Source organism: Martes martes, assembly GCF_963455335.1.
Source record: "Martes martes genome assembly, chromosome: 2".
NCBI classification, from domain to species: domain Eukaryota; kingdom Metazoa; phylum Chordata; class Mammalia; order Carnivora; family Mustelidae; genus Martes; species Martes martes.
Window position 1 is genome coordinate 90453272 of NC_137889.1, and position 13503 is coordinate 90466774.

The 13503-nt window shown below is 39.3% G+C and overlaps 1 protein-coding gene across 2 annotated transcripts in view; it reads right to left on the reverse strand.

Moving 5' to 3' along the window:
• The window catches only part of FAM13A (family with sequence similarity 13 member A), a 325186-nt gene that overhangs the window by 41834 nt on the left and 269849 nt on the right, over positions 1-13503 (reverse strand). For both annotated transcript variants that reach the window (XM_080797468.1, XM_080797469.1), the window contains 2 exons: positions 2867-2943; positions 2434-2476 (listed from right to left, as the gene is read on the reverse strand). In XM_080797468.1, coding sequence (XP_080653594.1) covers positions 2434-2476; positions 2867-2943 — 120 coding nt within the window. The remainder of the gene's footprint in view (positions 1-2433; positions 2477-2866; positions 2944-13503) is intronic.

A 13503-nucleotide genomic window follows, 5' to 3' on the forward strand; every position in this document is an offset into this window, starting at 1 on the left:
TTTGCGTTTGAGCCGCAGATTCTATGACCTGCCTCTCTCTGTCTGTGTGTCCCTCTAAGGAGCATCTCTGAGACGGGGTTTAATGTTCCACATTCTCATGGGGATGCTAGTCAAAAGAATAAGGACCACTTTTCCTCAATAGCTGGCATCTGTGGCCTTAATCTTACATGAATCTAAGAGCATATAAGGAAAACTTTAAAGGGTGGTATTAATGAGGACCAACTGTCTTTATGGAAAATGACACTGGAAAGAGCCATCCGTGATAAGCACGGAAACGCTGGCTTCTCAATCTGATGCCATAGGAGACGTGAAATAAAATACCGATTAGGCAGAATTCTAGGAGAGATAACCGAAGTCTAGACTTACTTTTCATCTCTGAAATTTAGGAATTATTGTGGCATTACCAGAACACCAGATTAACTATTTAGGTTGTTCAATAAGTTCTAGAAAGGGCTACACATATTCAACAGTAAACAATGACATCGCACTGTAAACAAGGGAAAGCGCTTTAAAAATGGAAAACTGATCTTTTCACAGTCCGTCACTAGTAGTCAAACATCTATTTCCTTCAGTGAAAGAAGTGCATGTCTTCCAGAGTTGAAGCATCACCCCAATCTTGTGGAGTGATGTCTTGTTTTTCTCCTTTGGGGCAGTTGTAAAAGAAAGGTGACACGGAGAGCTCAGGCTGGATTTTAACTCACTGCCTAAATTTAGCTCCTAGCTGAACGTATGATGACAACCACGGTTATTAATAGTGATGCTTACGGAGTGCCAGCAGCGGGCCGGGTGCTGACTGGCATCTGCACACGGCTGACACATGCAAGGACAGGACCTGGCACATGGAAGCAGGATCTGAGATTTGTTTCCCCACGACTCATCCACTGCCATGGGAGCTGTCCACAAACACACCGAGGCAAACTGAGTTCAGCATGGGTTTAGCCGCTTGGCTAAATCAGCCACTTGGAATTTATGAGTTAATGTTATGGAGTCTATCCACAAAGGTTGCTCTTTACCCTTTTATCTCATAAAGGAGCACAGGCATAAAAGGGAGGAACTGAGAGGACCGCTCTGGGAGGCTGGCAAGGCAATCTGCTTTAAAGTCACGTTCAATGGCGCGATGAATAAGTGCTTGCTGTGAGCAGAGGAAAAGAGCAGAGAAGGATGCAACAAGAAGGAGAATAGAGCAACGCTTATCATGGGGGAGACTGTGCTCTGAAAACAGGTACCTGGTGTCAGGGAAAAAATGTCAGCTGGTTGCCTGGGTCCCAAAGAAGGAAACTAAAGGAGTGGGGAAAAAGAGATGAAAGAAGAGAGAGGCTCAGTAGCTGTGAAGTCAGAAGGAGGAAGCATTCCCCTCCTATTACCTGGTGAGGCTGAAGAAGTAGACAGAACAAGAACTGAAGAGAGGGGACAGGATGAATCCACAGCACTGGCGGGGAGCGGTGGGGAGGTGGTGATTCATTTCCAGCAATTTTATGCCAAATTGTACACAAGTGTGTGTTTTTCTAAGAAGAGAGTCCACAGCTTTTAGATGCTTAACCTCCTGGATTGTAGAATTCCAAGAGGGGGCAGGGACAGCAGCTGTTACTGACTCGTAGCTCCTAGCCCAGTACACGTACAGGGCAGGACTCACTAGATGCTACTAACTCCATCAGTGAATTAGGACAATGTCCAATAAAGATTAGGAATCACTGGGTTAGAGGGAGAGTTCTATATATAACTCATATTTCAAGGGTCAGAATTCAAGAACAGGCTGAAAGAAGCTTTAAATCTTGCCCAAGGGAAAAACTGATAAAAATACTTAAATGGAGTTGGAGGCATTTGGAAGTAGATTACATACACATATGTGAGTGAAAAATGGGGTTGAGCACACCGAAAGAAAGCCAGAGTTGGGAACAAGGGAAATCACGTGGGTCAGCATGGCGATGCTCTCAGAGAATGAGGAAGAAGGAAATAACCAGAATTTTAAGATACAGACAGCATAAGAGAGTTAGATTTTTTTCGCCATGGTTTACTTAAAATGAGACAAAACTCAGAAAACGAATGGGGTTTAATAACTCACACTGAGTTTATCTTAATTTGAAAATTAATGAGATAAATCTCAGTGACAGATCCACTAAATTCATTGTCTATTTCAATCACTTAAAAATGCATAAAAACATGGAAGATCACAGCTTTTTCTTTTGTTTTATGGATAATATAAAAGGAAATCTCCACCTTACTGAAGTTTCTCTTTGCAAGCAAAATAAAAGAATTTAAAAGCAAAAAGAATATGGTTTCTCAAGGAATCTTTACATTTCAGCACTTGCCTTTCTGACCAAGCACAGTCTGTCAATCTCATTATCCCGTATTGACAGGCTAATAGTGCTTCACGTTTGCTCTCAGGAAGGTATGGACAGCCCCATTACAATCACAATTTTGTCAGCTACTCACCTCAAAATGCTGGGTATGTCTGCCATCTTTTTCATCTTCTTTACTATAAACAACAGCAACAACAACAAAATATCATAAAATGTCAGTTTTTGAACAATGCTTTTCATCCAGTGAAATTATGATTTCATTTACTTCAAAAAAAGTAGGCTGAATGGCTCTAAATTAAATTCTTATAAAATTCAAAAACAAAACAAAACAAAAAGTCAAAATAAAACAAAACTAGAAACACAACCATGAGTAGGATTATTTGTCTTGAATAGCACCATGGCAGATTTTCTATTCTAAGCATTTTCCTTGCTATAAAATACTATTGGTAAACATACAGACCTTTAATTCTTTCTAGTTCTTGTAATGCACATTGTATTAAGTGAGAAAAAAAAGCAAGCTATTCATGCTCTTAGTAAGCAATGTGAAGAGAAAATGCTAAAATTACCTTTCATCAGACATCAGTTCAACATTGTCAGGTCCAGCCCTCTCATGAGAAGGTGTGGAATTGAGGCTTTCCATATTCTGTAACAAAACAAATCGTGGTTACCCAATAGGAATGGTAAAAAATAAGCAATAGCAGATCCTCATCCTCCTTTATTTAAAATAGAAAAATCAGATAATATGCAGATATGAATGAATTCTAGTTCTCATATTTCTATCTTTGTTAAAACTAGTAAAATAATGAAAGTTTCATATATGCTGTTTGCATAGAATTGGATGGTGAATTTTATCATCCCTTTAATGAAGATATCTGATACCATTGTGGAAACCATCATTGTATCCTATAATGTCCTTGTTATGTATCATCCATATCTCACAGCTAAACATAGCAAAACTCAGACTGTCAGAACATTAGGGTAAAATTAGAATTAGAACTGAGGAATCTGACCTTGAATCCTATCTGAAACCAATGGAACATTCATTGCTCATTTAACATATTTTCAGGATAAATTGCCAATATAATGTGGGATAACATACAGCTTGTACCCAAACTGTTAACTATCCATGAATAGAAATGGTGTTAATATAAGAACCTTTCTTTCTGTGATATTTAACACTAGTCCTTGTGTTATTTGCTAGGATGGAAAAAATATAAGCAGGAAACTTACTTTGAATAGTGTGTATTTCAGGCTCACCAAGAGAGCTTAACATTTATCAGGAGGCATACCTGTAAGGGTTTTTTGACATGGCCAATGCTTTCTGAATACAATTCAGGTGACTGAGCACAGCATAAGTAAGCCTACCCCATGAAGGAATATTACAAAAAAGCAAACAAGAGCTCATTTATATTCAGTAAACTGAAAAAAAAAAAAAAAGAGCTGCTTTAGAGATCTGAACCCAATTTTCACTTAACTCAAAGATTCATACCTGCCTTAAAAGGACATTAATCACAACCAACCTATTCTATGTCATTAGAATGACACATATTGAAGCAACATGTGTTCATCTACATATTTATAACCTCCCATTGTGAAAAACCCTTTACAAAGTAAATCTGATTAAGGCTCACAATATTCCCATGAAGTTGACATATATAAAAATCCTCACAAAATAAACACATAATTAGAGTAGAAAACTAATCTTTGGCTTGGTAGATGAATGAATTGTTTTCCATTTATGTTGGTTTGGCTAACTTATCTGGAATTCTGCAAGTTTAAAACCCTGGGCTCCATCAGAGAGTAGAAACAAAGGGAGACAGAGCCCAACATAATAGAATGGTGCCTCTGGAATTGGGATGTTTGGGTTTGAATCCTACCTCTATCATTTACCAACTGTATGAACCTATTTGACCCTCAATGTCCACATCTGGAAACTGGAGATGGCAAAATTAACATAATTACATAGGTGACCTTGAAGATTAAAGGAAATAATGCACGTAAAGAATGTGAATAATACCTGGTACATTAAAAGGATATTTTACTACTATTTCTCCAGTTAAGGCGATGCTCCAGACAGCGTCTGTGTCTGCCATTACTAAACATCAATTTACACACTTAGATAATTTACACAGTTTGTTTTAGAATGGATCTGAGAAATAAAAATTATGACAACATTTACATTTTTATAACTCTAAAGTTTGAGTTAGAAGAGGCCTCTCTGAAATGGCCCTCCTTAAACCAAAGCATAATTGCTCTTATTACCTGAATGTGATCTTCCTGATAAAGGGGGTTATATCTATGACAAAGAATCTGTGTTTGTTCTCAGTGGCGATCTTCAATAGATTATCAAAAACTTTAGTGTAAGATCTAGTGCAATAGCATTAGTTTTTTTCTAAAGCTTTGAAACCTGAATTCCTAGGGAAGCACAACCCTCTACCCTCAGATCATTTTTAAAACAGTGTCAATGAAATACATAATTAATTATATGCAAATGGCTACTTCAGAATAAATAAAAATCTTCACCTTAAGGCTAGGAAATATTCAGAGAGACGGAAGAGAAAGTAAACCACAGTAGTATTATATAAATTTAGATATTTCAGTAAAATTTTTTCCCTATACAAAAAGAACGAGGTTCTTATAGGTTATAGGTTCTGAGAATTATAGAAAAAAGACAATTATGTTATACTGTGAGGTTATAGGTTCTGAGAATTATAGAAAAAAGACAGTTATGTTATACAGTGGAAGACTTTGCAAAAAGCAGTTGTAAAATGTGAGAAAGTCTGGCTGATCTCCAGGGTTAAAACTAGTAAGCAGTAACTTGGACTCCCTCCCCCACCCACTTTTAAAAAAAATGTTTGATCCCTATGTTTAAGAACTCCCCAAGGATCTGTTTTTTATGGATGTAATAGACAAAGGATGACTTTCAATATTGTTCCATATTCCTCTCTAAGGCTTTATAATAATTCCAATTTTCATGTTGTCCACACATTGGAGACTGTTGAATATTCATGAGCTGCTCTCACTAACGCAGCAGGCAAGCACACAGTGTTCCTTCGCTAAGGCAGTTGCCCCTATACCTTTTGGACATAGGAACATGTCAAGAACGTGTTACAACTGGCAGCGTATTTCATTTTTCCTCAGAATGAAACAAAGGTAGTAAAGGTCTCTGAATACAGTAACAGAAGTACCGTTCGTTTCCACTAGGGGAAAACAAGTGATAAATTCTAACTTCCATTCTTGCCTAAAGTTTAGGGAGGGAAGATTAAGACAAAGAGATCAGCAATTCCCCCTACTTCACTGAGATGGGAGAAAGGGAAAACGGAATGCACAGGTCAAAAGAACAGCTGAAACGCAGAGGCTTCTGCTGTATGGGAAGTATGCTACTGGACTTTCAAATGTTTTGCAGCTGTAACTGTACTTGTCTTAGTGGAAAATACAGACTCGATGAACTGTTTTATGTCCCAAACACTTCTCTAGGTGTGGTAAAAGAGTAGCTTATTAATGTTTGCATTTATGAAAGGTTAAAGTAATAAAACTTATAAAAATGTGTTATTGCATTGATTTTTACTTTAACTGATCTAAACTCAGGATCTTTTTAATAGGTAATTTTAAGAAATAGCAAAGAACAGATTATTACTTTAAGAATAATTTAATGTAACTGCTTCTTGAATTGCATGAAAAAAAAACAGATAAAGCTTGCTTCATTTAAGTCTTACTAGTGACTTTCAAAACACACAGATGTGCTATGATAGAATTTATTTGGACAGTTTTTGGGTGTCAGAAGGAACTGAATTTTAAGAACCACCCTCCTCAATTATAAAAATAACCTCAAATCTAAAAAGAGCAAAATCCTTGAAAAAATTAGTTTTAGACTGTGGAATGTATTTTCAATTGTTCCCCTTGGTCCCCTCTCTGTTGAGGCATTGAAAGCTGGCTCAAAACCTGTTTGACCACTGAAGCCCTTGAATACACTTGGAGCAAAAACAAATTTGTCTTCTAAAACCATAAAATGCTGACAAAGCCTTTATAGAGGACACTGAAAAAAAAAATGTTTTCCCTCCATATACAAACAGCTCAGTCTGAAGGCTCAGAGAACACTGCTAGTCAAAACAGGTTCATTATTCTAACCTTGAGCTCTAAGAGAAGGAGAATATTTGATACACTCTCATTAACAAAGGTTTACCCTTTCGTACATTTATGTTTTACTGCTTAAAACAACTGTGTAACTTAATCCATATTTGAAAAGAACTACTGATACAATACAAGGATGCGGATAGAAGAGCTTGCTAGCTATCCACTGAAATCTATCTTCCTTCCACAGAAATGAAGTAGCCACATGCCCAGTAGCAACGCATTCGCCAGTCTCTCTGGCGGTGAGATATGGCCATGCGACTAACGCTTCAACAGGATGCACAATGCAATGTGTGTGGCTTCTAGGTCTGGCCAATCAAGCTACCCCAGTGGGCACATTCCTCAACACTCACGCTCTCCTTCCGTGAGTGGGACAGGAGATAAAACCACCATTGTTCATTGGAAGCTACTTGAAGTTGACAGAGAGGAACATGGCCCGGCACAGAGCAAGTCTTCTACTCCTCTCCCTGGCCCTCGACTTCTATTTTAGGTTGTTACGGGAGAAGGAACATTTACTGTGTTCAAGACATTGCGTTTTGGGTCTTCTTATTATACAAGTTACCCTAAAAAATATGGCAACCATTCATGTGCTCCTTTTCTTTCAACACATTTTTTTGATGAGTGCTGAACTCTGCTGGGCATTGGGGAAAGGTGAACCAGACACTGGTCCTTGTCATGATGACTTCTGTATTTTGGTTACTGCTCCAACTGTAGTTTGCTACACTGTTAATATTATCTTTATTTCTAAGGTAGGTTCTTTCTGAATGATAACACTAAACATTAGTTGGCAAAACATAAAATTCAAAGTGGTCAGCACATTCTTTCCTTATTCAATAGTATGCAAAGGGAAGAAATTCTAGATGTGTGTATAAATGTGGTGAGCTTAAAAAGCTAGAAGAGTATTTTTCTTAGATGAAGGGGTAGGTTGTGGTTAGAACATAGGGACAGATCTTTGGTGTAATGTAAACTAAGGAGTTAGGCAAACTGTTCAAGTTTCTGAAGAAACAGTCTTTAGATCAAAGTAAGTTACAATCAAACCCCTCCACCCCTCCTCCAGGCTCCATCCCTTATCAATTACTCAAGAACATTGATCCTGCAATGGATCCCCTTCTCTTACACATCATTCCTTCCTCTTTTGGTTTATCTTGCCATATCACTGTTTTTTTTTTTTTTTTAAGATTTTATTTATTTATTTGAGAGAGAGAGAGCATGAGTGTGTGTTGTGGGGCAGAGGGAGAGGGAGAAGCGAATCCCGCTGAGCAGGGAACCTGACACAGGGCTTGAAAGCAGGACCCTGAGATCAGGACCTGAGTCAAAGGCAGATGCTTAACCACTGAGCCACCCAGGCGCCCCCATGTCACTGTCTTTAAAACCCGTCTCCTGATCTTGCCTTATCTTCAGCTGCTGCTTTATTTTTCTTCACTCCTTAAGTGCCAAACCTATTAAAAAACTTTCCATACCTGCAGTACCCAATTCATGTCTCCTGATTCTTTCTTGAACCTGTTTAACTAGATGTTTTCCTCCCAAATCTACCATCAAGGTAGATGTGGTGAGCTATAAACATGTGAAATTACTATTCATTTACTATTCCCATTTCTCTCTTCTGATTTGCTCTTAACTGACATCTAATAAGGCTCTTGCCCACATGTTTGCACTGAAGTTTGCTATTTGCTCCTTCTTAATCTTTTTTGCTTATACCTTCTCATCTGCCTACCCACTAAATGTCAGTATGTCCCAACACGCTGTCATAGCTCAGACCAGCCCAAGGCTTTAAATGCCACCCGGTGCCAAAGACTTCCAAACTTATTTCATTTCTCCCTTGAACTCCGGATTCATGTATCTAACTGCCTACTTGATTTTCTACTAATAAACATCTTAAGCTCAACATATTTAAATGGAACTTTAATTCTCCCCCCGAATCTGCCCCTCCAATTGTTTTCTCCATCCTTCCAGCTAGCTTTTCCAAAGGTGACTCTGAGACCTTTGGAAAAGCTAGCTGAGACGCCCCCCTCTTTCTTCACGCCCACATCCAATCTATTAGAAAATCCTCTTGTTTCTACTTTAAAATACACCCGTGTCTGACCTTACCACCTACACAGCCATCATCCTGGCCTAAATCGATATCATCTCCTGCTTAGATTATGTCAATTATTTTGCTTTAGTGTTTGCTCGTCCCTTAACACCTCTGGGCTGTTCTCCCCCATCCTCCCAGGCTATTCTTGACACAGTTGCTAGAGTAATTCTTTCAAAAGGTACATCAGAAAATGATTTTCTTCTCTCTGATCCTCTAATGCCTCCTCATCTCACTCAAGGTAAATCCCAAAGATCTAAAAATGGCTACAAAGGCTAAAGGGATCAGTACCCTTGCTACATCTCTGGCCTCATCTCTTAAAATCACCTTCAACTCTGCTCTAACCACAGCAGCCCCTTGCTTATCCTCAGCAGGCTAAGCCTGCTGCCCCCTCTGCCTAGAAAGCTTCTCCCCAAAGCTCCTGACAGCTCACTCCCTCACCTCTTTTACGTCCCTGCACAAGTCTTCTCAGTGAGGACCGACCCGAGTATCCTCTGTACAACATCAATCCTACACCTCCCACCACTTCCTGTCTTCTCTGCCTGCTTCATTTCTCTCCACAGCGTGTGCCACCATCTGAACCATTTTCTTGGTTCTTATTTGATCCTATAAAGAATGTAAACCTCAGGATGGCTGAGGGTGTGTCCATTTTGATAACCAATGTGTCATTAGTTCCTAAAAGAGTGCTCGTCGTACAATTAGTTGTAATTGAAGGAATGAATAATTTTATATCAGTGGCCCAAATGTTGGGCTTTTTTACATTATATTGATACCACCCAGAGAGTCACCTCAGATAGTTTTTGACAAGAGTTCTTGCTGAGTTGTAGAGGACTGAAAAGAAAGGCTGAAAATTGCTGCATTAGGTAGAGGGCTGTTTTGCCGAGGTAAGGTAGCGTGGGGCTGGGAGTGGGGCAGCTGTGCAGACGTGCTGGGTGGCTGTTTTGATGTTCTAGGGCAGTTATAACAAGGGCCTCAGAGATGTGACAGCAATTTAAGGGATAAGGGGAACCCTCATAACATCTTAAAGCAGAGTCATCTAAAGTTGACAACTGACTGAAAAGGTGGAGGACACCTCAAGGACTGGGGGCAAGTCCAGGAAATGACTTAGTAAAGGGCTGAGAAAATGATGGCAGGATGAGATCAGATGGCTTTCCCGGTGAAAAACAGATCAAGGAGGGACAATGAGTTCAGTTTCAGCACGTTGACTTTCTCTAAGAGAGGGGGGCAGGGGCAGAGGGAGAGGGAGAAAATCTCCAGCGGATTCCTCACTGAGCACAGAACCTGACACGGGGCTTGGTCTCACGACCCCAAGATCATGACCTGAGCCGAAACCAAGAGTTGGGCACTTAACCGACTGAGCCATCCAGACGTCATCCAGATGTCGTTTATAAATAAGAGAGCTACTAGACTATGTTTTTGTTTTTTTTATATAACGCATGTAATGCTTATTATAGAATTAGTGTCATATGAGAACGTTTGAAGAACAGAGGAAGGAGTAACGGTTGCTTCGAACACCACTACTACCACCATCATACAATCGCTTTAGCACATTTCCTTGCAGTCTTTTTTCCTGGGAATGAAGATTTTTACATGTAATTTATATACACACACATATACCTATGTAATGTATACACACATATATGTATACATGTAGGAATGCACACACTGTGTATATTGCTTTATAATCTACTTTTAATATTGAGGGATGATATAGGGGAACCCCACCTCCACCACTTACATGTGACCTTGGAGAAATTCTTTACTCTCCTCTGCCTCATTCTCATGTTTAGAATGAAAGTTATAATAAAAATAAATCCACCTTCTGGATTATTGGGAGGATTAAAATTGATAATAAATATAAAACCCTTAAAATATAACTTGTCAATGGTTTTTATTTTATTACAAAGTCTTCAGAATCCTAATTTTATTGAACTGACACACAAATGTTGTTTAACTTATCTCGCACTTTTGAACATTTATATTGCTTCTAATTTTCCATGATTATAGAAAGCCTTGTGGTGAGCAAATTAATACCATGGTCTTTTGCATATTTAAGTAGAACCAAGTGGTAGAAGTACGATTACTGGATAAGATGCACGACTGACTTAGGACTTTTGATTCAAGCTATTAAATTGTGCCCAGGAGAGAAAGCTTTTTAGAGATGAAGACTTTTTCTAGGCCAACAGAAATGGGCCAATGAAGGGGAAGCCAATGAAAAGGAGAAGTGAGTGAGTGTATGTATATGTTTGCACACGTGCATGGGTGTGGGGTGGAGAGATGGATGTAGAAGGTAGAATTTACAAAGATACCTCTTCATTTTAGAGGTTAACCTTAGAAATCAGAAAAACTGTGTGTAGGAAAAGAAAATGAGTTCTGGAGACATTTTCATGCGGGAGTGAGGGTAGTTGCTGAAACATAAGCTGTATATCTTAGTTCTTCCAAATAAATCACGAGACAAGGTTTTCCTCTGAGAATGACTGATGGGCACGGGCATAAGCCAAGAGTTTAAAAAGGGAAGAAAAATTTGGGACTGTGGCAATAATTAGAGATAAGGCAGAACACTCTAATGTCACTTACTACCCCCAATTTTTAAGCTCTGAATTATTTGTAGTCTCTTGGTCTCTGCTGGTCATGACAGTCTAGAGAGGTGAAAGTACAAAGGGGAACATGCCCAGACGGTTCCCACTTTAGAGATGCCAAATCGGTAAGATGCTTTTTTTGGTCTACAGCATATTCTCCTATGTTGTATTGTGGGCTGGTGTGATCAGTGTGAAATTATTAGTCACTGTGTTCAGTTACTCTCCTCTCACTTTCTCTGGAAAATGGCTTTTGCTCCCATCTCTTCATCCAAACTGCTTTGAATGAAGTTTGAACTAAGTTTAAACTAAGTTTGCTAATCCCAATGGTCAAACTCTCAGTCTTCTGCTTGACCCATCATCTGACCTTTTTGCCCCCGAGACACTCTGTTCACTTGGCTACCAAGGCACTAAACTCACCTTCTCTGTCTTCTACTTTGCTAGTCTTGTAAATCTCCTCCCCTGGTACCTTCTCATTTCCCCATCTTCCAAATGTTGGTGTGTCTCAGGGCTCACAGTCCCTGAGTCAACTTCTCTTTCCAGTCTACACTCATTCCCTTGGTCATCTCACCCAGTATTCTGGCTTTAAATATCCTCTATCTGCTGATGACTCCCACATTGTGTCTGTAGCCAGGATTTCCTCCCTAAACTCTTGAAATCCACTTGCTTCCTTGATATGCCCTCTTGGATATCTTTTTTTTTTTTTAATTTTTATTTTTTTTAAGATTTTATGCATTTATTTGACAGACAATGCAAGTAGGCAGAGAGGCAGGCAGAGAGTGAGGAGGAAGCAGGCTCCCCGCTGAGCAGAAAGCCCGATGCGGGGCTTGATCCGAGGACCCCGGGATCATGACCTGAGCTGAAGGCAGAGGCTTTAACCCACTGAGCCACCCAGGTGCCCCTGCCCTCTTGGATATCTAATGGGCAGCTTAATCTTATATCCAAACTGAACCCAAACTTCTATCTTCTCTATCTCAGTTAAACTTGCAACACAAATCTAGTTGCTCAGGCCAAAAACCCTGGAGTTATCTTTGACTCCCTGATTACTTTCACACCACACAGGTAAAGTCAGGAAACTCTTGTCAATTCTCCTTTCAAAACACATGCAGAATCTTCACTATGTCATGACTACTGCAACGTACCCCTCCAGAAGGAGTTTAGTTAGTGTGAGCAGTGCCCCCTAGAGTAGTGCATTGTAAAGCCTGCAAGGAAATGGATGCTGACTCTGGTATCACCTTAGTTCAAACCATCATCATCTCAAATCTAGATTATTGCAATAGCTGCTTAACTGGGTTCCCTGTTTCTGCCCCTGCGTGCTTACTGTCTATGCTCAACATAGTAGGTAAACGAATTTCAGTAAGCCAGATCACTGTTCTACCTAGAACCCTCAAATGGATTCTCACCTCACCCAGAATGAAGGCAGAGTTCTCACAATGATCTATGAGGCACTACTGCATCTGCCCATCCTCTCCCACTACCTCTTTAATTTTGCTTACTCTCTTCCAATCACAATGGGGTCTTTGTGGTTTCTTGAGTGTTCCAGAAAAATGACTGTCTCAGGGCCTTTGAACCTACTATCATAGTATAGCTTGCTTCCTTACTTTCTCAAAATCTGTACACTCAAATGTCAAATTCTTAGAAGGTCTTCCCAGACCACTCTATTTCAAATTCCACCTCCTCCCCCCTCACAATTCCTAATCCTATTTCCTAATTTATATTTCTTCCTAGTAGTTATCAGTATCTAATATATTTTGTGTTTTACTTACTTATTCTTGATTATTATCTGTTAATACATCTAGTAGGATGTAAACTCCATGAGGAGAGCTACCTCTGCCTATTTTTCTCACTTCTTTATCTCCAGGATCTGAAATATTTCTTGGCACATAAAGGCATATAATTACATATAATTCCCCCTACCCCCCACCAGCTGACCCAACTATAGAAATAAATGTTTAGTCAGGGTGTAAAGAACTTGAAATGGAGTAAGAAAAGGTGTTGGGGAGAGTTGGGAAAAGTAAAATTAGGATGTTAAGGACAAAATAAGGACAAGTTAAGATGCACCAACTTAACTTTTAAGATGTAGTCTAAATACTTGTTATGTTCTCTGGCTCTTTGCTTTGTGGTTACCTGTGAAGATCAGATTTAAAAATTTATGGAATATGACAGTTAGAAAAGCTCTTAGAAAACACCTTCACTTTAGATGAGGAAGTTTTTCTCCTGAGTTGTGCTGGCAGGTTTTTCATTTATTCATTGCAACAAAGACATGGTCCACTTGGCTCACTTACGTTAATAGGTGACATTCACAATCCTGGAATGAGGAAACTGGCAACTGAGTTGGGGGCAAATCCTTTCACGTAAAGAAGACTGGATAGTAGTAGGCTCTCCCACCCAAACATTTTTAAACAAAGAATATGTCCATAGTTTT